General features: G+C 43.6%; 1 protein-coding gene across 1 annotated transcript in view; it reads left to right on the top strand.

Annotated features, from left to right (window-relative positions):
* Positions 1-25260, top strand: part of SLC36A4 (solute carrier family 36 member 4) — a 245179-nt gene that overhangs the window by 93243 nt on the left and 126676 nt on the right. Inside the window, exon 11 of the mRNA XM_077805422.1 lies at positions 11380-11549. Within this exon, the coding sequence (XP_077661548.1) occupies positions 11380-11549 (170 nt within the window). The remainder of the gene's footprint in view (positions 1-11379; positions 11550-25260) is intronic.

Below are 25260 nucleotides of genomic sequence, written 5' to 3'. Positions count from 1 at the left end.
TTCAGGAGATGATAAAGATATAACTTATGTTGCCCAGGATGAAACCATGTCTAACTGTAATTTTTTTAGTATTTTAATCTTAGAACAAATGTTTCCTTCCTCCAAGAACAACACACAATTTGTCTGTATATATCACTGCAGAGTGATCATTGCTAGTAAAAAAATAATCAAATATCAGTGTATTCAATTCACAATGTTTTATTTGAGTCCACTGAGGTGAATCAGGACACACAATGTACTAGATGTCCCTCCTCTGTTAAAATCTCTATTTGCTGATGTTCAAAATAGTTTTGAAATAGAAATAGAAAATAGTTGGTTTTCAAAATCTCATCTTGATTAAACTCCATCCTCATGAACTCTAAGGTCTGACCACATGAGAATGAAATATACTATCAGATTAAGAATGACAATCTAGCCTTTTATGTACTATTCCTAAAACCGTTATATGCTCATCCTGGCATTAACTGTCAGAGGCTATGGATAGGAATGACGAGGTGGGTGAGGTGGTATCCTTTACTGAGCCAACTTCTGTTGGTGAAATGGACATGCTTTCACGCTCTTCTTCTCAGATCTGTGGAACTCAGAAGCTTGTCTCTCCTCTCATCAATGGAAGCTGGTCCAATAAAAGATATTACTTCATCCACCTTGTCTCTCTCATATCCTGGGACCAACACGGCTACAACAACACTGCAGACAGTTTTGATAAGAATAACAGTTTCAGGGATATTCTTTTCATCTTAAATCACAGTGTTTCATCGGTATTTTCTACTTGCTGTACTAAACAAAGCACAGAGCAACAGTATACATTACACAGCTTCCACTTTCCAGCCTAGAGGCTTTGTTGCTGTTTATTAGTCGTATTGCACTAATGCCCAGAGGCCTCTTTCAGGATCAGTGCTGGGTGCATTAAATTAAAGTAGACTCTGTTTCAAAGAGCTTACTGTATAAAAAGGGCTGAGGTGAAACATATGAAAGGAGAACACAGTAACGGTGTGTCTGGGGGAGTGAAAGGAGGGAGAGAAGGGTGACAGTAATAGGAAAACAAGTTTGCATATGGTAGCAAATTGTACAATTTGGAGAATTCATAGTGTTTCTTTGTAAATAAGTAAGCAAGGTATTTCAGTGGCGGGTAAAATGACTTGTATGTGTTTTGTGTGTCTATAATATTTTTTGTAACTCTAATCACCTAGATCAATAGACATATGCTTGTATATCCTGGGGATGGGGATCCTGTTGGATGAAAGATGCTATATATAAATATTGAAGCATTTCTCCTTTTAAATGTCACTCTTTTGGCGATAGAGTATTTAGTATCGGAAGAGTAACTCCTGGTAATATTTTAAACTGTCCATGAACACTCTGCAAAAAGATTTGTGTGACAGGTTGCCTCCCTTGGGATGCCACCCCACCTGATGTAGTGGGATAACGCTGAGCCCGCCTGTTATGCCAGCCTGGGCACCCTTTTTTACCTGTGTTGGTGAGCCAGGCTATTAAGCCTACTCCAGCACACACACAAGCAGGGCCACATCCAACTGCAGAACGACACAGACACTGAGATCAGCTCTGGGAAGACGCAGCTTAAGGGACTTGCCCCAGCACTCAGGTGTCCCTTGGAGTGCAGACCCAAAGGTATATTATGAAATCTGCCTCCTCCCTCAATGTGGAAGAAGGTATGCACAGCCTCTTCCCCTCCCCCCCCCAATTATGAATTGTAGAAATGGGGTTATATTATAAACAAGAAATTAGTTTATTAACTACAAAAGGTGCATTTTAAGTGGTTAAAGCGATATCATTAACAGAACAAAGCAAATTACTAAGCAAAAAAACAACACGCAAGCTAAGCTTGTTTCACTAAAGAAATTGGTTACAAATAATAATGTCTCACCCTAGATATTGTTGCAGACAGATTACAGAAAGTCTTGAAAGGCAGCTGCACTTGTCTCCAGCTTGAGACCTCAGATATATTAATTTTATTAAGATAATGTTGAAATAAAAAGAGAATGGTACAGAGTTCAAGCATAGAGGTTTCTGGTTATCAGGGAATAAGGTACAGATTATCAAGGGGTGCAAAATTCGGTTAGGAGCTGGTGGTGTAAGGAATACAAAATCTGCAGTCTCCCTGACTGGGGGTAAAAGTTTAACCAGTCAAAGTACAGACATTGAAATGTGGGGGTATGTTGTCCATATAATGGCTATGTTCAGGTGTGGAGTATAATGAGCGGCTACGATAATGGGGATGGATCTACCCTCATTTGGTGGGATTTAATGTTCATTGAGTTTATGGTTCCAGTTCATATGGTCCAATGAAAAAGTCTCTCAGACCCTTTCCCATAGTGGATGCACGATATCGTACCGGCTCACACCTCCTGGTACTGTCGGTGGCCGGTGATGTGTTCGATGTAGATGTCCCTGGACCATCGGATGGTGTCCGAGACCATGAGGCGCTGCATGAGCCGTGCGTAGCGTCGACCGATTCCACAGGGGTCCCAAGCGCCCAGGGCTCCGACGATCAGGGCATCCATCTGCACCTCGTAGCCCTTTGCTCTCAGGGTGTGGGCCAGAGGGGCGTATTTTTCTAGCTTCCGAGCTTTGGCTTCTCGGAAGGCCGGGGATCTGTTCTCGAAGGAGACCGTGATGTCGACGAGGATGATCTTTTTCTGGGCCTCGTCGGTGAGTACCACGTCGGTTCGCAGTTGAGTATTACTCTCAAGCTAGACACCCTTCCAGCTTGGGCTCAACTCTTCTCCCCCCCATTCAGTTCTTGCTTCCAGGTGTTTTTCAGTGTCTCTTTGGGTGGGGAGGCAGAGGAGAACCATGATGATATCACTCCCCTGCCTTATATACCTCTTGTGTATGGCGGGAACCCTTTGTCTCCCAGTGGAAGAGCACTGGCATTCCAAGGGGTGGGGTCCAGTACCAGGTGACTCGGACCTGTGTCTCTGCAGGGCTGAGGCAGCCATTACTCATAGGCTGTCTGGAGCGTCCACAGGAAGATTAAGCTCTTTTACAGTCCGTTGTCTTTGCTGATGGGCCATTAGCCCTGTCTGGCTTTTTCAGTGTTGTACCTGAACGGCTAATTGGGGGTGACACCAAAGTAAAATATTTGAAATACAGATACATGATATATGGTTTGAGTGAATATCACAAATCATCAGTCTATAGATGGAAACAGTTCTGTTAATGCCTCTGCAATTCAGCTATGGTTTTTGAAACTAAAAAAAACTTCTTGTCCTTATATTCAAAGCCTTCCACAATTCATCCCCACCTTGACTGGTAGCATAAAGTTAACTCCTGTCTTTGCTCCACCAATTATGCCAGCCCTGATCACCCATTTCTCCGACAAGCACTTTTGTAGTTTCTCTCATTCTGCTCCTTATGAATAGAAAAAGCTCCAAGGAAAAATCCATAAAGCCACCACCTCCTCCTCCTCCAAATCTCTCCTCAAAAGTCACCTCTTCTAAGTGCAGCCTGATTACAGGTAGGCAGCTGTAGAGTTACCACAGACTGACTAAGCACTGTCCATGTCTTATTACATGTGTTTTGTACTCTGTCTCTCCAGGCCCATTTGGTTGATTCATCCACCCAGTATGTCTTGTCTTTCAGGTTGTAAGTTCTTTGGGGCATGAACTATCGTTTATTATGTCTGTGTACAGTGCCTAGCACAATGGGACCCAACCTAGTTGTGGCCTTGAGGTGTTGCTGTGATAAAAATGTTTAATAGTAATAAAAGATTATTTGCATCAGCTCTTTGTAGAGTATAATTATGATAAATTAGAATGTGTATTTCCTGCCATGAGCTAGGTGCTTACCAAACACAGAGGCTGCAGGCTCTGCCCTGAAGACTAAAGAAAAGCTCTTCAATCTAACAGACAAAGGTATAACAAGATCCAATAGCTGCAGTTGAAGCTAGACAAATTCATACTGAAAATGAGGGCAGATTTTTAGCAGTGAGGGTAATTAACCATTGGTACAAATTACCATTGTGGTGGATTCCTCGTTACTGGCAAATTTTTGAAATAAAAAATTGATGTTTTTTCTAAAAGAGATGCTGTAGTTCTAACAGGCATTAATTCAGGGAAGTTTTATGGCCTGTGTTATACTGGAGCTCAGCTTACAAGATCACAGTGGTCCCTTCACTAACAAACTATGGAAAAGCTAAGAACAATTCAGTGCTTTATTGGATTTTTTTCCTGAGTGTTTAGTATTGGAGCATTCTGCAGATTGGCTGCTTGGGGACATATTTTATACAAATATTATATATCTGTTGCTGTTAATTAATGATCATCTACAGTACTATAGTACATGGTGGCAGCAATCAGATCTGAGCTCCATTGTGTTAGAAACAGCACTGTACCTACCACCACTTACCTAGACATAGTCCTCGTCGCAAAGAACATAGAAATTCTGCAGTACAGTAGCCTTTGTTTACTCTTTTTTATTAGCTTCCTTAATAAAATTAAACTTTAATTTTCACTTACTATGGATTTTCAAAGCCACCTTTGTCTACTGTAAATTTCTTGCTTTATGGTCTCGTCTACTCAAGAAAGCTATACCAATTAAGATAAATCAGTGCAGAAACAATAAATTGATTTCTAAACAAGTTCAGTTAATTTTGTACAACTCTCATGTTTACCAGTACTGAGTAATTTACAGGAGAAAGAAGGAAGATTGTTGTGTAGGCTTCAAAAATATTAAATACAGCCACTCCTTTGGCAGTCAGTCAAAATTCTAAGATCTATTTGATATTAAGCAATCAAATATGTGAAATGGCTCTATATTAATAAGAACTGAAAACTAGCTATTGAACAAAGTACCAAAAAGGCTCAGCTAATTTTGAAGATTAACATTCTGCAAAATGTCTGTTTTTGTCTAATTCTTGATAAAATGTATGAAACTGCAGTGCCTAATTAAACATATATTACATATTTGTGATCTTATTCTTCATTACAGACCCTCTTGATGTATTAGAAATCTATAGTCAATAAATGTTCCTAAATTCTAGAACTTTTGAGAGCTTCTCACTCAGCCAGTGCTTACAGCCGTTTGGAGATGCAGGGAAGAACTCCTTAAATTGTGCCCTGAAATCCTTTTTTAAAAAAAATCAACTATGGTAACAACTTCATGAAAGTAATTGAGCACAGAGCATAATCAAGAAATTATTTGATTAAAACCATATTTCATTAATCTAAAATTTCATCAGACTAAGTGGGGGGCATACAAATTGTCCAACGAGGGTGAGATTTTTTCGAAAGTGCCTAAGGGAGTAAGATGTCCAAATCTCTTGGAAAGTAAATGAAAGTTGGGCTCCTAATCATCTCGTAGGCACTTTTGAAGATCCTGCTCCATTGGAAATCTGAAACACACGGCTTTCTTTTATAATACCTGAGATCAGGGGTGAAAGTAACTTAAAGGACTTACCGGTACTCTGGAGTCCTGAGCAGGGGGTGTGGCCTCGACTGGAAGAGGTGGGGCCTTTAAATACCCGGGCCCTTTAAATCAAGATTTAAAGACCCGAGGGCTCCAGCTACCGCAGCAGAGCTCTGGGCCCTTTAAATCACCGCCAGAGCCCAGCTGCCGCTACCCCGGGGCTCCGGCAGCAGGGCTTGGGGGGTGCTTTAAAGGGCCCGGGGGCTCTGGCCACTGCGGGGAGCCCTGGAGGTGCGGGGGAGAGGGGGTGCTTTAAAGGGTGTGGGGCTCCCCACAGCGGCTGGAGCCCCTGGCCCCTTAAATCAGCACCGGAGCACTGCCAGCACTACCCCAGGGCTCGCAGCAGCCGGAGCCCCGAGCCCTTTAAAGCGTGGCCGGAGCCCAGCTGCCGCTACCCCGGGGGCTCCAGCAGCGGGGCTCAGGCGTCGCTTTAAAGGGCCCGGGGCTCCGGCTGCTGTGTGGAGCCTGGGGCCCTTTAAAGCGCCAGCCTGGGGAAGCCGGTCCAGTCCAGCATGGCGTACTGGCTCTTGCCGGTACGCCGTACCGGATCATACCGGCTTACTTTCACCTCTGCCTGAAACTGAGATAAAGTTTACATGTAGTCAGAAGTGAACTTTCCTCTTGATTTTGTGCATTTTTTTTTATGTGATAGTTTCTCCTTGGTATATACTATTCACTGGAAAGAGAGGTAAATAATGGGCTCCCCCAAGGATCTATACTGGGACCAGTGCTGTTTAACATATTCATAAATGATTTGAAAAAAGGGGTAAACAGTGAGATAGCAAAGTTTGCAGGTGATACAAAATTACTTGATTGTTAAGTACAACCCTCAAGGCAAAGAGTTACCGAGGATTGTTATGTAAAGCCTCCGCTCAGTCCAGCAGAATGCGATTGTAAGGTTTGTAACTTTTCAGTCATTGCTAGTATGATCATTAAATTCTGTAACCTTTTGCAAACTTTGTAACTTTAGTTATTGTTCCTTTTAAGCTTTCTAACTCTTGCAAGCTTTGTAACCTTTTCAGTTACCACTTGTATAAACCTCCAAGCTTTGCAATACCCCATCTCGCAATCAGAGAGAGTGTGAACAAGGGAGTGTGTGTGGAAGATAAGGGAGTGTGAACAAGGGAGTGTATGTGGGACTTGGCGGAGAGGAACTGCAAGCAGAATAAAGCCTGGAGCCAGGAGCCAGGTGTGTCTGATGTAATCTGCCCTAAGAAGGCCATCATGGGGTGCCGTAAAGAAAAGAAGAACCTGGTTTGCATGAAAGGAGCGAAGCCTGGGAATGCTTCTCGGTGACGGACACAGAAGGGAAACTCAGTGTATGTGACAGGAGCCGCTCAGTTCCAATAAAAGGAAGAAGGCATGCACACAAGCCCCCTGCTTCTTGACCTGCTCGCCTGCCCGGATCCATGACTGCAGGCGGACACACCAGATCTACTATGCTTCGGCTTCTCGGCTTCCTCTGCTGTCTCCAGTAACTCTCCGCCAGTATGTGAGTGCATGAGGGTATGAACGTGTGTGTGCATGAATAAGCCCCATGCCTTTTCTATTTGATCCAACAGCGGCATTTAATAAAAACAATGTAAGTGTAACCCTGGGTTGGTTTCTAGGGAAACAGAGGTAACAGGGATCTCACAAAACTGGATGATTGGGCAACAAATGTCAGATTAAATTCAGTGTTAATAAATGCAAAGTAATGCACACTGGAAAAAATAATCCCAACTATACCTACAAAATGATGGGGTCTAAATTAGCTGTTACTACTCAAGAAAGAGAACTTGGACTCATGGATAGTTGTCTGAAAACATCCACTCAATGTGCAGCAGCAGTCAAAAAAAGCTAACAGAATGTTGGGAACCATTAGGAAAGGGATAGATAATAAGACAAGAGAATATCATAATGCCACTATACAAGTCCAGTGCAGTTCTGGTTGTCCCATCTCAAAAAAGATATATTCGAATCGGAAGAAGTATGGAGAAGGACAACAAAATTATTAGGGGTACAGAACAGCTTCCATACAAGTAGAGGTAAAATAGGCAGTTCATCTTAGAAGAGAGGCAACTAAGAGAAGAGGGATATGATAGAGTGCTTCCACAGTACTGAGGCTAGCGTGGACTTCCGGAGTGTTGCACTGTGGGTAGCTATCCCACAGTTCCCACAGTGTCCACTGCCCACTGGAATTCTGGGTTGAGATCCCAATGCCTGATGGGGCTAAAACATTGTCGCGGGTGGTTCTGGGTACATATTTTCAGGCCCCCGTTCCCTCCCTCCCTCCGTGAAAGCAGCAGCAGACAATCGTTTTGTGCCTTTTTTCTTGAGGAAATGAGATTCAAAAGTTCGTGGTTCTTTTCCTGTCTACCTGGCCAGTGCATCTGAGTTGAGAGTGCTGTTCAGAGCGATCACAATGGAGCACTCTGGGATAGCTCCCAGAGGCCAGTACCGTCGAATTGTGTCCACAGTACCCCAAATTCGACCCGGCAAGGCCGATTTAAGCGCTAATCCACTTGTCAGGGGAGGAGTAAGGAAATGGATTTTAAGAGCCCTTTAAGTAAAAAAAAAGGGCTTCATCGGTTGGACAGGTGCAGGTTTACATCGATTTAACGCTGCTAAATTCAACCTAAAGTCCTAGTGTAGACCAGGGCTAGGTGGCCCATTGGTCTGACCCAATATGGCTGCTGTTATGTTCTTATATTTTCCTTTACTATGAAACAAGAGAGGATTGTTGGTATATTTTTGTTAATCTGCAAGGGCAGCTGCTGTAAAGTCAAAAGATTCCAAGTCACTAGTGTATTTGGAGATGTAGAGGATATTTTGTGAACAAAAGATCCATTGAACCACATATTGTTTCAAAGGACACAGTCAACTTAATTACACTTCTCTTTGAACATTTTTTTTACCTATACTTTGGTTATAAGTAACACCTAATAATATTATAGTTGAAAGAAATTAGAGAGAAAATTTTTTTTCTAGGTTTTTTTTTTAGCTTGTTTGTTTTGTACATTGACTGCTTCTTCTATGTAGAAAGTTTCACCTTTAATATAGCTAGATTCTCACAGTGGTACCCATTGCTGTAATTGGTTAGACTCCTCTCTTTCTTTGCTAGGGAACTCTGTCATAAAATTTAAGATTACAATAAATTTATCTTTTAACTCAACAAGATATATAGATGATAGCATCCCTTTTAAAAACAGGTTTCAGAGTAGCAGCCGTGTTAGTCTGTATTTGCAAAAAGAAAAGGAGTACTAGTGGCACCTTAGAGACTAACCAATTTATTTGAGCATAAGCTTTCGTGAGCTACAGCTCACTTCATCGGATGCGTTCAGTGGAAAAACAGTTTAGTCTCTCTTCATCTGCCTGACGTTGTTTGGCCAGCTCATGTAAAGTAGGACAATAGTAATGTGGAAGAAATCATTATTACCCAGTTGCTACAGAAGATATAAATGGTTTTATTGTGGAAAATTACTTCTGGATATCTCTTTTTTTGTGTGTGCCACTAAAATCTAAAGCAGCCCCTACAAATAAAACAGAGATGTACTTTAACTAGGCATTGCCCATAGGTCCTGATGGTCAGGTTTTCAGTCTGGTTAAATGTTGCACAAGGGGCTATAATGCAGCTGTTCAGCAGCGAATTCTTTATCAGAGAGGAACTCTCTTTGGGCACATCTGTGCCTGTATCTCTTATCTCCTGTTGTTGGAGGTCTGCTTTTTTGGGCCAGTCATCCACTGGCATAGGGCTCATCAAAGACCCCACAAAAGTGGCACAACGTAGAGCTGCTGGGCTGCAGTTCTAAGTTGTTCTGGGTCTGGCTGTGAGAATCAGGGAGGTGTACGTGACTCGCTGATGCCGCAGCACAATTCTGTGCCAAGTGGTGCCTTGGTATAGGAGTGAATCTAGCCTGATGTCTGTGGCGATGTGTCGTTTTCCCTAGGGCACAAACTTCCAATGCCAAGGTGACTAAACAGTTTTCCAGGAGTTCACATGGTGTCCAAGACCACACTAAATCTTGCTTCCTCCATGATTTTCCTTTTTTCCAGTATGGCATAGCATTTTAATACTACAAGGTGTGTTCAGAGAAATTTGGAAGACCGTGTCTGGCAGTTTGCATTGGGTTTTGAAATGCCCAGAGCTGCCTGGCCCTACGTAGAGGTTTATCGATGTGCAGAATGTGGCTATATCTACACAATGGGGACTATTCTGGCACAGTCACAGTGCTGTAGCTATGACAGGATAATCCCATGGCACAGACGCAGCCTACATGGACGGAACGTTTTTTTCTAGTGGTGTGGGAACACCATATCCTCAAGCTAGGTGGACGGAAGCCTTCTTCTGTTGACCTAGCTGCATCTATACTGGGAGTTAGGTTGGCATAGCTAGTTGGCTCCGGAATGTGGATTTTTCACATCCCGAGCGATGTAGCTGTGTTGACCTAAATTTAAGGTGTAGACCAGGCGTACATTTGAATCCTCTTTCCCCTGACAATTTGTCTGCCTTGTAACATGTTCCTCTTTAACAGCATTCTTTTGTAAAAGTTCGATTCCATTATGTGTATTATTTGATTAGTGGTTATTGGTTCTTTGGCTCTGTGTCCTAGCACTGCAGTCATAATGTGAAATTTCATAGCAACTGTGACTGTAGTACAGAGATATCTTTTTTTTGTTTGCTTACTGGGAATATCACTAAGACTTTATGCTGATGTACTTTTAGTTGTGCTTTGAGTATCCCACTATGTCCTGCTACGGTAAATAAGAGACCTACTAACCCCCTTTGTCTTTTCACACAGCTTTTTTCCTGTTATTCACTCTTATCATTATTAGCGTCTTTATTATTACTGATTTATAAAGCTCACTTTGTGTGTCACAGTGCTTCAAAAAGAGCACAATGAAGCAGAGCATTAAACAATAAGAACACATTTAACGCTCAGATAACCAACAGGGAATGGCTTAATAATGTAAGCATCATGTCTGAAATAAGTCATTCTAAAACTACAGCCTCAATTTTCAAAAGTAACCAGTGACTGTGCCTCAATTTTTGGATGTCCAACTTGACTCCTTAAAAGGGCTGATTTTTTTTAGAGGGTGAGTAAACATTTTCTGAAAATCCGGCCCTTTTAAGGTCAGGTTAGGCACCCAAAATTACTACTCACTCTTAAAAATTTAAGACCATGTGTTCAAATCCCATTTTTATTATTAAGTGTTTGTATTGCAGTAGCGTGTCGAGGTACTGTTTCAGTTTGACGCTGTACAAACACGCTCACCCCTATGCAGAGTGCAGGCATGTGAGATCTTTGCCCCACTGAAGTCTGGCATTGCAAGATGTATTTGACTCTAATGGGACTACTTGTATGAGAAAAATCAAATGTATACACGTGTTTTCAGGATTGGGGCTTAAAGCATTGCTTAACTTTGAGAACATGAGTTAGAGTTTGTCTATACTACTACTTATGAAAAAACACACCTCTGAGCGACATAAGTTTCACCGGCATAAGTGGTAGTGTGCACAGCTTCTCCCGCCAACAGAGCTACTGACGCTCATTGGAAGTGGTTTAATTATGCTGACGGGAGAGCTCTCTCCCATCAGCATAGAGAAGCTACATGAGAGATCTTACAGCAGCACAGCTGCATCGGTACAGCTGTGCCATTGTAAACTCTCTTGTGTAGACATAGCCTTAGTCCCTGTTAAAGGCAATAGGGCTACTCATGTACTTATGTGCTTTGCTGATTAGGGCCATAGTCCCTTCCTAGAGGATCTGAGCCTAGGAAGAAAAGCAACATAAGGAGGGTGAGCAAAGAGGAATAAAACATCCAATCAAACCATATGTTTAAAATTATTTATATATAGCAATCTTCCCCAAGTATTTCATTATGTGAAATAATCCCCCTTTTCTTCCGGAAAACTAGCTTTTTACAAAATATTTGCAACTGACACAACTCTTGTATAAATGTTTTTAACAGGTTGTATCAATCCGTGAAAATTCTGTATTCCTTTGGGATTTTTGTGACCTATTCAATTCAGTACTACGTTCCAGCAGAGATCATCATTCCAGCAATTACCTCGAAAGTGCAGCAAAAATGGAAGCTGTTCTGTGAATTTATGGTCAGGACACTCTTGGTCTGCTCGACCTGTAAGTACACCATACAACCTTCATAATAATGCTCACTGTTACGTTTCTTTGAGACGTGCTTGAAAGAATGAATGTTTCTCCTTAGATTTTTTTTTTTTTTTGTGGGGGAGCAGGGATTGGTAAATCTAAGATGATGATTCACTGACTCTATATTTTGGGTTTTTTTTTTCTATAAACAAGTCAGTGACTTGATCAATGTAATGTTTGATTCATATTATTATAACAGTATTTTGTTGGTAGGATTGATCAAGAATCTGACAAGGCAAATATTTTTTTGCCAGTGAATCTGCTAGTTCTACCAGAAGACACTTGAAACAGTTTTCTTACAATGAAAGATTTTGTTTCAAATTTAATGAAAGAGTTAAACAAAATCCATGCTGTCCTATATGCACTTCTTTTGTGTGTGACTTAACAGTAGATGCTCTGCATAGAGAAATCATTCATCTACCTTGCCAAATCCTGAGGACCAAGTCTTGACCCTGCTGCTCCGTAGACACATACATAGCAGAACCTATGCAGCTTGGCCAAGAGCACTACCAGCCCATGGAGTGCTATTTTGCACCTGGGTGGGCGAAATGCCTAGAGAGAGTTCTCTAGCTGGCCAGCCCTGCCCTCATCCTCTGGAAGTTGAAATCTGAGACTCCATTCCGTCCTCTCCACTTCAAATGCCATATGTAGGAGTCACTAGTGCATTGGTGCTTCCATCAATGTTTCTGTATACTGGGGGGGAGGGACTGCCCAGCTAACTGGTGTTGTGAAGACAATGAAGGGGGTCTAGCAAAATCTATTTCCTCCTTCCACATTCATCACCGAAGATGGCAAATAGCCTGGAAGGGTTAAAATGAAGAGAGAGTGAAAATTTTCCTTCAAAATGCATGGTCAACCTGTGGAACTCATTGTCATAGGGTGTTGTGGAGGCCAAAAGTATAACTGGGTTCAAAAAAGAATTAGATAAGTTCATGGAGGATAGGTTCATCAATAGCTATTAGCCAAGATTGTCAGGGACACAACCCCATGCTCTGGTGTTCCTAAACCTCTGCTGCAAAGCTGGAACTGGACTGTAATGGATAGATCACGCGATAATTGCTCTGTTCTGTTCAGTCTCTCTAAAGCATCTAGCACTAGCCCCTGTTGAAAGACAGGATTCTTGGCTAGATGGACCGTTGGTCTGATCCAGTATGGCCATTCTTATGTTTTTTCATGAATTCGGTTTATTTTTTTGGTCAGAATCAAAAAACTGAATTTTTGGCACTTTTCAGTTGCTGAAAACCAAAAATTCAGATATTTTTTCTACCAAAAAAAAAAAAAATCAAAATTTTTCATGGGGGGGAAAATCATTTTTGGACCAGGTGTGGTTAGGTGTAGATAGATGTTTGGTTGCGAGTGTGTGTTTCCTTTGCATGCCGCCCCATCTCTGCACAGACAGCTGGCATGACAGATCTTGAGCGAACAGCCCAGTGACCACAAAATACGTTAAGGGACAAAAGCACCTAGCCAGGTTTATTGTCAACGAAGCACGGTACTAGTATCCAGCAGACTATACCGGATGGCTAATACATCTACGCCCATAACAATGGACCAACTCAGTGAACGGCGGGACTTTCCATTCCTTCCTAGCCCAGACAAAGATACTCCCTCTGAGATATGTATTTATACCCTGATACAAACTAGTTAGTACTGCCCCTATGACATAGTTAGTTACTGCCCCCTGACATCGCTAGTTATCACCCATTATTTTGTACATGTTGGTTTGATCAAAACATGTACGAAAGGGCTTATGTCTCAGGCTCTCTTCCTACTACACTAGGTATAGTTAAAATGCATAAAAGTTGTTAAGTGGAGTCTAGTACCTGTGTCAGTCAGAATGGGCTAATTCATGTACAATGTATATGGGAAATACAAAATGCAGGCAGGTTTTAGTATAGAGTGTTACACAAATGATTACTCTTTGTAATCAAGTCCAATAAAACAAATGGTGGCTGTCAATATCAGATGGTAAGGAAATAATTTGAATAAGCAAGAAAGGAAATTGCCCTTTGGTATTGTTTAATATCACCTAACTTGCTATTGGCACCCCGAAAACAGAAAATAGTATTCCGGGTACAGAATCCTCACCTTTGCATAAGATAAAGGAACAAGATCTGAAGGGTTTCCTTTGAACAATTTAGTGGCAGTGCAAATCTCCAGTAGCACTGTGCAGTGTTTGTTATTTTCTCAGCAAAGTTGGTCATGCATTGTGACTCCGTTAAGTTTAAGGTCAGTGATTGACTAGTTGAGTTGTTCCCATGTTGACTGAACTCACTCAAACTTTTCCAAGGTTCACATTGCTGTGGAATTTCTTTCCATGAGCTTCAATAGGCCTAGCTGCAGTCCCAACTTCATTTCTTTCAACCCCAAGAGGTCCCTTACTTCCTGTCATGCTGTGACATTCTCGCATCCCATTCTACTCCCTTTCCTGGTGCTCATACCATAATTGTTTCTTAAATCTGATGTGTAGGATGGGCATTGACCACTCTTTGAACATAGTATGTTTTGGGACTTCCTAGTCCAGAAATACACAATGCATTCTAGGGCCCCTCTGACCAGAAAAGCCAGTGGCAAACTGATTTTAATTGTTGCATGTCTCTTCATCACTTCCCTGTGGAGCTGACTCCATTATCTAATCCATCCTGCTGTCCAAAAACTTTCTTTGATATTTAGCCTCAGTTTTTATTGCCTTAATTTTATCACATTGCCTCTAATTCATGCCACTGGGTACTCAGTAGCTGGGAAAGGAGAAAGTGGGCAACAGCCTCCAGAAAGGGGATGAAAAAGGGAAAGGGGGCAGCAGCTGAAGAAGCTGGAATGGGAGCCGCTGTGGGAAGGAAAATGAAGGGCCTGTAGTCACCAAATAGGAAGAGTCCAGAGGTGGGAGACTTTGGGAGAACTGGAGGGGTAATGGAGTAGTGGCCTATATAGGGGATCAGTTGGATGATAGGTAAGGGGGGAGCAGGGAGAAGCCACTGATGAAGGGGGCATGGTACATTTACATGTTGTTGTTTTTTAACATCTTGGCTCGCTGTATGGAACTATGATTTTGCAGAGTTTTAGGGCTGTTTTTGTTGAGACTAAATATCTTGTTCCTCATTTCACAGCAAGATCAACATTTTCTCAATGATTTCAAGTGAGAGAATGCTAAATGTTTTTTGGGGTGGGGTGGTGGTGTAAAGAGAGTTTAAAGAGAATGAGTGAGAGCTTGTAAAGTGAGACCAGGTTGCTGTTTGCTTCTGCCTAAATTTACCAGTGATGGGAAATTGTAGAATGGACCTGATGAAGGGCTCAGGGTTGTACTGGAACACTTGAAAATATAAAAGTGAGATTGGTAGCAATGTCCTTGATTAAATGTAATGCACTTGATGGCTTATTCTCTTGGCTGTTGTGATATATATTGGCCTATCATATGGGCAGTACCACCACTCACTACTGAGTCACTTGGGATTGCAGCATTTTCCACACAGCTTGCCAGAAAGAGCACATATCACCATCTTTTTTGGCAAATATTTATGGAAAGGGACATGGGACACACTCATAATTTGATTAGGTTCAGAATTCTTCTTCAGCAAAAGATAGTATTGGAGAAAAGGAAAGATGAAGGAATTGGGACACATTTGCCCACTTTTTTGTCTTGAACTCCATTTCTCATCTTCCTGTTTTTCTCTCCTTAGCCTACCATTTCTTGTCTTGTTACCTCCTCTCTTCAATAAATTTCCCCTCCTTTCTTTCTTTAGTCATTGAGCAGCCCATGTTCTCCCTACACAAAAGCTTTAAATTATGGCCCTGTCACTCCTCCAACGCTCTCTCATTACTGCTACCTTCATCAGTTCCTCCCACTCTTTGCTTTGCACATTTTGCTGTGCTGCCTGCTATGTATGGAACAGTATCCCAATTCCTCCTCACCAGCTGTCCACTCAGTTCTGTTTAAAATCCTCTAATAAAATGTGCTTCTCAGAATTTTTGCTTTGTTGCTTTCCTTACTTTTGATCTTGCCATACCTTCCTCTTCTGAATTGTTTGTCCAAATTTGTTTTCCTTGTGGTTTATTAGGTTGAAAGCTCTCTGGGGAAGGGAACCTGTCTTTTAGACTATATCTACTCTACAGAGCTGTCTCTTAGACTGTATCTACTCTACAGAGTTTATGCTGTACCAACATAGCCCCCTAGTGCAGACACAGCATACACTGGTAGAAGGAGGAGTTCTGCTGTTAGAAGAATACCATCTCCCTGAATGATATTTGCTTTGCCGAAAGAAGCCTTCTTCTGTCGGCATACCTGTGTCTGCATTTTTTTTTTGTTGGCGTAGCTATGTCACTAATGGATATGGTTTTTTACACCCCTGATTGATGTATTGTGCTGCTATAAGTTTTATGTGTAGATCAGGCCTTAGTGTAGCACCTGTATATGTACTTAAACTGCTGTTCCAATTTTAACACCACCTTATAACTAGCTACCATAGTTATCACTGCTTCTGTGTTTATACCCTCCTTCTAGTTTTGTCCTTCTGCGAGGCACTAGTTATAATCAGGACTTGATTTCAACATTTCAACATTGCTTTGCTCTCACCAATCTTTCTGAAACCAGGTTTTAAAAGTAAAAATGTGCTTTGATCCCTCGTGCAGGATAACAGTGACAGAATATGCAGAAATGTCCAGGTTATTCAGAAATTGTATACTGATTAAAGGGGCTCTGCTAACTTAAGAATCATATGCTAAAAACAACAATTGTTTGTTACTAATAACATATTAGGATATTAAGAGAGAGGACTTGACAAATTCATCTAACTTTTCATTATGTTGTTGGTTTACTTTTTGGATTTCCCAAATCAAAACCAATTAAGCTGTTGTTTTATTATTCCACAAGGGTACTAATGCCTTGCAGAAAAAACACATGTTCTGAGGTCTATGCCCAAAGAAGTTTACATTCTGAGTGAAGGACTTGACTGACAGACAAGTGTGGATATAAAATATCAAAGAGAAGGGGACGTGTATTATAGATGTATGATTATGTGGTTAGACGAGAAGCTGGATATGAGTCAATAGAGTGCCCTTGTTGCCAAGAAGGCTAATGGCATATTGGGCTGCATTAATAGGAGCATTGCCAGCAGATCGAGGGACATGATTATTCCCCTCTATTTGGCATTGGTGAGGCCACATCTGGAGTATTACGTCCAGTTTTATGCACCCCACTACAGAAAGAATGGGGACAAATTGGAGAGAGTGGAGGACAACGAAAATGATTAGGGGGCTGGGGCACATGACTTACAAGGAATGGCTGAGGGAACTGGGCTTATTTAGTCTTCAGAAGAGAAGAGTGAGGGGGAATTTGATAGCAGCCTTCAACTACCTGAAGCGGGGTTCGAAAGGGGGTGGAGCTAGGCTGTTCTCAGTGGTGGCAGATAACAGAACAAGGAGCAGTGGTCTCAAGTTGCAGTGGGGGAAGTCTAGGTTGGATATTAGGAAAAACTATTTCACTAGGAGGGTGGTGAAGCACTGGAATGTGTTACTTAGGGACGTGGTGTAATCTCCATCCTTAAAGGTTTTTAAGGCCTGGCTTGACAAAGCCCTGGCTGGGATGATTTAGTTGGTGTTGGTCCTGCTTAGAGCAAGGGGTTGGACTAGATGACCTCCTGAGGTCTCTTCCGATCCTAATCTTCTATGATTCTATGATTTGATACATACATACTTCTAGGTAGTACAGATGTGTTTTAAATTAAAGTTTTCACTTTTTCTTTCAGATATTTAGTGTTGCAGTGTTTGTATTTCAAATACAACAGTGGATTTTTTATTTGTTCTAAAATATTTCTTTGGGTGGAATTTTTTAATTATGGAAATATTTCCATTGGTTTTAGGTCTTAAAAAGGTATGCCTTAAAAATTACTGGGCTCCACATTTAAGTTGACAACACCTCTTTAATTGTCTTGTAAGGTTTTATTGGATTCTCATAAACTAATTAACATAGGATGATGCAGAACATATGTTTTATTGCAATAGATCCCCCATTGATAATTTATGATAGGTGAGTGTGTATATAGCTTTTCATGCAAAGATCCCAAGTAGCTTGGCAATTTTTACAAATTGTTCTTCTCTATGATTACCCAGTGTGACAGGGTCAGGCCAGATTGCTACAGGAGAGTGATAGAAGGCAGATATATTAGCCCCAGGTTAAGTAGGTCCCTTTTCCCTGAGTAAGGTAATAGGGAAGGTTCCAGAACAATCAGGAACTTTCTGGAAACAATTAAGGCAGACAAGCTGATTAGAACACCTGCAGCCAATCAAGAAGCTGCTAGAATCAATTAAGACAGGCAGGCTAATCAGGGCACCTGGGTTTAAAAAGGAGCTCACTTCAGGTTGTGGTGTGCATGCGAGGAGCTGGGAGCAAGAGGCGCAAGAAGCTGAGAGTGAGAAGGCATACTACTGGAAGACTGAGAAGTACAAGCATTATCAGACATCAGGAGGAAGGTCCTGTGGTGAGAATAAAGAAGGTGTTGGGAGGAGGCCATGGGGAAGTAGCCCAGGGAGTTGTAGCTGTCACGTAGCTGTTACAGGAGCCACTGTAGGCAGCTGCAATCCACAGGGCCCTGGACTGGAACCTGGAGTAGAGGGCAGGCCCGGGTTCCCTCCAGCCTCCCTACTTGATACCGGAGGAGTTGACCTGGACTGTGGGTTCCACCAGAGGGGAAGGTCTCTGGCCTGTTCCCCGATCCACTAGGTGGATCAGCAGAGATTGTGGGGATTGTTCTTTTTCCTTTTCCCCATACTGGCCAGTGATGAGGCTAACTGAGTGAATGGCAGATTTGAGCCACGGAAGTGGCCAAACTGAGGGCTGCTGTGAACCTCTGAGGCAAGCAAATCCGCCAATGCGCAGGACCCACCAGAGGAGGAACTTTGTCACACCAGTTACATGGTGAACATCACCTAGGCTGTGAACATTTTATTCTTTCAGGACCTCTGCTCTCCACTGTTCCAGCTGAGATTTACTTTCTCTTCTGTCAGACTGACTTCTGCCTGCCTGGGAGAGCAGGATGTACAGCCTCTACCAAAGTCATTTCAGATTGGTTAGTACAAGCTGCCATAGTATCACGGGGTGGTTCACTTACTGCTTCTTTATTCACCAAGCACAAAGACTGTGGTATTCATGGACTGGACACTGGAATATTTCTCTGAACCTCAACCTTTTTGGTAGTGCTGTTCTTGTGCCACTGACTTTCAGAAGCATTATTACATTGAAACCAACAGGAACTGTCGGAGCTCAGCACTTTTGACAATCAGGCCACTAGTCAATACTGGCACATGAAAGGTTGTTGTCTTCTATTCTGATTCCCATATGTCAGCTCAACAGTGATGATAGAGCCAAATGAAGTCTTTCTACCTCTTTCTTGTATCAGGTTCATGGCTTCTTTCATCTTTAAACCTTTTTTGTTCTATATCATTCTTCACCATGTTTATCCAACACATCCTTGGTCTCCCTCTATTTCTAGTTCCTTGCACTCTGGTATGTATTGCCATGTATGGTATCTTTTCCAGGTCCGCGCTGGTCGCCCTTCCTGCAGCCCCCATTGGCCTGGAGCAGTGAACCGTGGCCAGTGGGAGCCGCGATCGGCCGAACCTGCGGACACGGCAGGTAAACAAACCGGCCCAGCCTGCCAGGGGCTTTCCCTGAACAAGCAGCGGCCCTAGTTTGAGAACCACTGCTTTAGAGGACTTGATGCATGTGTTTAGCATTAAGTGATGCAGTCATTTTCTTAGATGTGGCAGATGCACTAATCACAGGTGGTATTTTTGAGTAACAATTTGTCATACTTAAAGAAGAGTATTATGTGAGAACTAAATTGAAAAGTCACTTAGAGGTAAAAAACTAAGTAATTAATTCGACTTTTAGGTGGGCTTTGAAATTTGTGCGTGAAGTGTAATGGGAAATTTAAACAAGGTGACTTATAACCACAAGAAATGTTTATAAATTGCCAATCAATAAAATAAACAAAATGCGTGATTTAACTGGCGTATAATTTGGTGGTATCCATAATAATTGATTTTTCATTGTAGATTTGTGTGTTTTTCATGTTAGATATTAGTGACTCAGACTTGACTCAGACATGAATACTTCTAATTCTCCATAAGAAAGTTCAGAATTCAAATTTAATCTAAGAAACAGGGATGTGTTCTCAATGTGACATAGGTATTTATCGAGCTCCCAGAGATGGCAAATATAATGTTGAATTAAGGTTGCTTGTATCCTTCTTCTGGATTTTGGGCCATACACCAAATATGATCAGTTTTGTCTGGATAAGAGAGGGCATCCAGTTATTTATGGGAAAGGAAGATAAGATCTGGAATGGAAAAAGTAGCTGGTTGGCCTCTCTAATTTGTATAGTTATTTAGTTATTGGGGCAATGGGAATTGCTTTACCTTTGTAACTTCACAGATACTCAGTGCTAGTCAGTTCCCTGTAATATTTTGAATAGTTCAAAATGTCTGTTTCATTATTACTAATTAATCTGACTTGCCTTGATGCTGTTGGTAGTTGCCCTGGGGAGCTGTAGTGCTGTAATGTATGTGTACTTTGGATAAGTAAAACTAAAACTAAATTTCAGAGTCACTCCATAGTTATAACATACAGTATTAGAGACAAATCAGAAAGTGAGCAGGACTATTGACAGTACATTTAGACTTTTTTGAATAACAAGCCAAAAGTACCAAGAGAGAGAAACATACAAAATTTCTACTTTAAACAGTGTTGTCAATCCTTAAATAACAAATGCTTTTTACAGTATAAGTAGGGCCCTTCCAAAGTCACGGCCATGAAAAATGCATCATGGACCATGAAGTCTGGTCTCCCCCGTGAAATCTGGTCTTTTGTGTGCTTGTACCCTATACTATACAGGTTTTGAGGGTCCTGACCCAAAAAAGAGTTGCAGGGGTCGCAAGGTTATTGTAGGGGAGTCGCAGTATTGCCACCCTTGCTTCTGCACTGCCTTCAGATCTGGGTGGCCGGAGAACAGCTGCTGTTGGCCAGGTGCCCAGCTCTGAAGGCAGCGACCCGCCAGCAGCAGCGCAGACGTAAGGGTGGCAATACCATACCAGGCCATCCTTACTTCTGTGCTGCTGGTGGTGGCTCTGCCTTCAGAGCTGGGTTCCCGGCCAGCAGCCGCCGCTCTCCAGCTGCCCAGCTCTGAAGGCAGCGCTGCAGCCAACAGCATTGCAGAAGTTAGGGTAGCAGCACCACAACACCACCTCCAATAACCTTGTGGCCACCTCACAATTCCTTTTTGGGTTAAGATCCCTACAATTACAACACTGTGAAATTTCAGATTTAAATAACTGAAATCATTAAATTTATTATTTTTAAAATCCTATGACCATGAAATTGACCAAAATGGACCGTGAATTTGGTAGGGCCCTAAGTATAAGTTTAGCAGGTATGCTCGTTAGTTTGTGAAATGTATAACATTCATTGCAGGTTGAAAGATAAGATTCTTCTTCAAGTGCTTGCTCATGTCTATTCCGTATTAGGTGTGTGGGCTCACCATATGCATGAGTGCGGCAGTTTTTCCCTCAGCAGTATCCGTAGGGGACAGGCTCTGGCACCCCCTGGAGTGGCACCCGTATGGCATGGTATAAGGGGCGCCGCCGGCTCCCCCCAACCTCAGTTCCTTCTTGCTGCCAGTGATGGTGCTGGAACATCTGCTGCTTTGGCTAGCGTTGTTTTGTTTTCTGTTCTTGTGAACTTTGAAAACCTGTAATATAGTTGTATATAGTTAGTAGTTTCTTAGTTACCCTTAGTAGCAGTTCTCAACTTTTAGCTAGTCCCAAATGGGACTCAGACGGGGGACGGGGCATGCTTTAAGCCCTGCGATTGCTGCAAATGGCCTATGCCCGTCAGTGATCCACATACCAGCTGCCTAAGGTGCTTAGGTGAAGGGCACATAAGTGACAAGTGTCGTATCTGCAAACCCTTTAAACCTAGGATGAAGAAGGAGCGCGATATCCATCTGAAAGCGCTTCTAAAGGAGTTGGCACTCACTCTGGCACCAGAGCAGCAGTCCGACTCTGCACCGAGCATCGCGGCCTCCGTGTGCAGTGCTCTTGTGGCACGGTCCACGAGCTGGCACCAGTCCCCCTCCCTGGCTCCAGGGAAGAAGCTGAAAAAGACTGGGAGGGGAAGATCTTCTACCTCCTGTAAGGGAGAGGAGAGGGCTGGGAGTGAGCCACGACCTGTGCCGGGCAGCTCAACATCCCCTTCGGGAAGTCGGGCTCCAGCTCAAGTTGAGCAGTGTAGCCCATCCCATGGTTCGTCTGCGACCCCAGATAGTGGTGCAGGCCCTAGCCAGCTTCAGGTGCTGTCGATGCCCAAAGCTCTTTGAACAGCTCAAGAGATCAGGATGCTCCTGGTGCTGCCCACACTGGTTCCCACAGTACCCCAGTCTCAGGGAAAACCTGTGTTGGGACCTATGCGTGTGTCCCCGCCTCAGCGGTACCGATCCCCATCGAGAGGGACGTCCCGCCCTCACTCGCCTGCTTGAAGCAGTCACGCCTCAGGACTAGAGAGGCAGGCTCAGCAGAGCCCTCTTCAGTCCCCGCACCAGGGGCACCGATCGAGGGACTCGAGGCGTATCTCGCTGGTACATTGGCACAGACCCTCTGAGGCATCCGCCACCTGACAAGAACTCCGGGACCGGCCGCAACCACTCCAAGGGCCTAGTACTGATTCCAGAACCGATTGGACACCAGAGACCGCCGATTGACGGGCTGTCATCACCTGTCTCCAAGAAGGAGGTCACCCTACTCAGGACGATCCTCTCAGCAATTGGCCCATAGTAGGTCCTGGTCCCGTTTGATGTCCCGGTACCGGTCGAGTAGCATGAGGCATGGATCACTGGGTATCCGACACAGATCCACCAAACGCCGTCGGTCCCTAAGAGCCAGACCAAGACAGTCTTGCTCAGATAGGTCAGCTTTGGAATGCAGCGGCCGGCACCAGTTTGATAAGAGCCACTGCTCAGCCTGATCCTGGTTGCCCGGTACCAATCACTCTGCTGGTAGCTCCAGCTCGGAGCAAAGTTCCCTAACTGCAGGACAAGCCCCAGTACTAGTGGTGCCGACTCCATTATTAGCACTGAAACCTGTCCCATGGCCCCAAGCGCAGTGGTCTGTGCCATGGTATCCATGGAATCCTTGTGGGTTCACCCAACCTTCCCAGGCTGCCCGATCGGTGTCGGGAGCCTCAGAGAGGCCAGCCGTCTCAGTATCCTGTCCCCCTTCGGTGCTCAAGGCTTCGGGGGGTAAGATCCCACAGGTCCAGGAAGACCCAGGGGAGCAAGCTGCTGGACCAACAATGGACGTGGAGGTTCCCGCAGCACCGGCATCGTCCTCGTCATTGCTGGATGAGGCTATCACAGGGCCCCCTCACCCAGTTCCTAAGGGTGACCCCAAAGCGCACCAGGAACTTTTAAAGAGGGTTACTTCTAACCTGGGGCCTCAAGCAGAGGAACTGGAAGAGCCCTCGGACTCTCTCTTTTATGTCCTCTGCTCCTCGGCTGCTTCCAGGGTGGCTCTACCCCTTCATGAAGGGGTTTCCAAAATCACTAATGCCCTGTGGTAGGCCCCCTTTTCCCTGACCCCTATCTCTAAAAGGGCCGAACACAAGTACTTCATGCCAACCAAAGGGCATGAGTACTTATACTCCAACCCAGCCCTTAATTCCCTTGTGGTTGAGGCGATTAACCACAAGGAGAGGCAAGGACAACCTAGGGCTACCCCGAAAAATAAAGATTTGTGGATGCTGGATCTCTTTGGACATAAGGTTTATTCATCTTCCAGCCTTCAGCAAGCCCTTCTTGGCTGAAATGATTTTAATATGTGGCAAGCCATGGCCAAGTTGGAAGGGTCTGTTCCCCAAGGCTTCCAAGAAGGAGTTCTGAGCGATCCTAGATGAGGGCATGACTGTGGCCAGGGCAGCCCTCCAGGCGGTGTTGGATGCTGCTGATGCTGCTGCCCGCACCATGGCTTCTGCTATCTCCATGTGATGAGTCTCTTGGCTGCTCTTCTGGGTTGTCCACGGAGGCCCAGCAGTCATTGCAGGACTTGCCCTTCGACGGCCAAGACCTACTTGCAGAGCAAACAGACAGCAAGTTGCATGGCCTCAAGGACTCCCATACCACCCTGAAAACCCTAAGTCTCTATGTCCCAGCCCTGGCATGGTTCAAACCGCAGCAGCCGCAGGGTCAGGGGAGTCAGCCTCTGCAGGACCAGCCCCATACATGAGCCAAGGGTTACAAGCGCCGCCTGAGCCACCCACCTCCACCCTCTGCCCAGTCGGGTTCGAGCCGTAATAAGCAGGGGGCCAAACGGTCATTCCCAAGGTCACATTGCAAGTCTGTGGCAAGTCTGGGAATTAGAACACCCATCTCCTGATTGCCAATCCAGTGTCTTAACTGTAACACCATCCTTCTGGAGTGCAACTAGATTCCATGCAGATAAATCAGTGTTTTTGAGCTGTCATGCCAGATTGTTCTCTCTGTTACACATCTGAAAATCCAGAGTAATGGCAACAAAGTCAGTTACTCCTGTGACTTTGATGGAATAATTCAGATTAACACAAATCTCAGAGGGCAGGGTTTGTCCTCCAACATATATTCTTCCTTTAAACATGTTTTATATATTGGTTCCAACAAATGATGGAGAATCATAGCTTCTATTCTGCTTGCAGGAATTATTCATGAATCAAATAAATTTTGTGATAGCAAGATATGAACTTCTTGTCGTTTTTCTCAAAGTTAGTGCTTTTTAACGTCCCGGGGTTTTTCCAACAAAATTACCTAGATTATCTTTTCTACTTCAGTAAAATTTTATTTTGAATCACAATACTGTGCTGTGAACTGGTTATTTATTAAAGGGTACTTTTCTGGTAAAGTGGAAGCTAAAGGGCTAATCCTCTCTCAATACTAAGCAGTCCATTTTTTAATTATAAAACTTGCTGTTTACAACAGATGCTTCTAAAGTTCTACATGTGCTACAGAGTTTTCTCTTAGCATATCAGCTGAATGTGCTGCCTGCTGATATACCATATCCCGGTACACCAATTTTGATAAAATGATTGAGCGCAGACCGCCTGCAGTTCACATGAATAAAACACTAGCAGGTGCCAAAAGGTGTTTTTCTATATCTAAGCTTCTGACTATACCCATTGATTAGTGCTAATACAGTCCGTCTTGTCGAGCCTTTGTGTCATGTGGTACATATTTATACTGGATGCAGCTCAGCATGCTTTGATTCTGTATTTAGAGCCTGGAGCTTTTATTTGTGGAGCATTTTGGCTGACATTTGAGGCAATGTTTCAGAGATATCTTATCCAAAGAGCTTAAATGAAGTGGTAACCTGTCACCAACTTGGTCGAAGGGGAATTATTTCATTACTAAGGCTCTAATTGTGATATTGTGGAAATTGCAGATTCTGCAATATTAGGCTTCCACCTTATAGTTTTGACAGCGGGAACCCTACTCTGTGCGGGGCTGACATTGGGAGCCCTGGCCACCCAGGGGCTGAGAGCAGAAGCCCACAGTGGGACCCTGGCTGCCCCGGAGCTGAGCGTGGGAAACCTCACTGTAAGCCCCATGTGGCTGCTCTCAGCCCTGGGCCCTCGCTCTCAGTCCCAGGTGGCCGAGTGAGGCCCCTCTCTCAG

Source organism: Eretmochelys imbricata, chromosome 1 (assembly GCF_965152235.1).
Source record: "Eretmochelys imbricata isolate rEreImb1 chromosome 1, rEreImb1.hap1, whole genome shotgun sequence".
Lineage (NCBI taxonomy): Eukaryota > Metazoa > Chordata > Testudines > Cheloniidae > Eretmochelys > Eretmochelys imbricata.
This window is presented reverse-complemented; position numbering and strand designations above follow the sequence as displayed.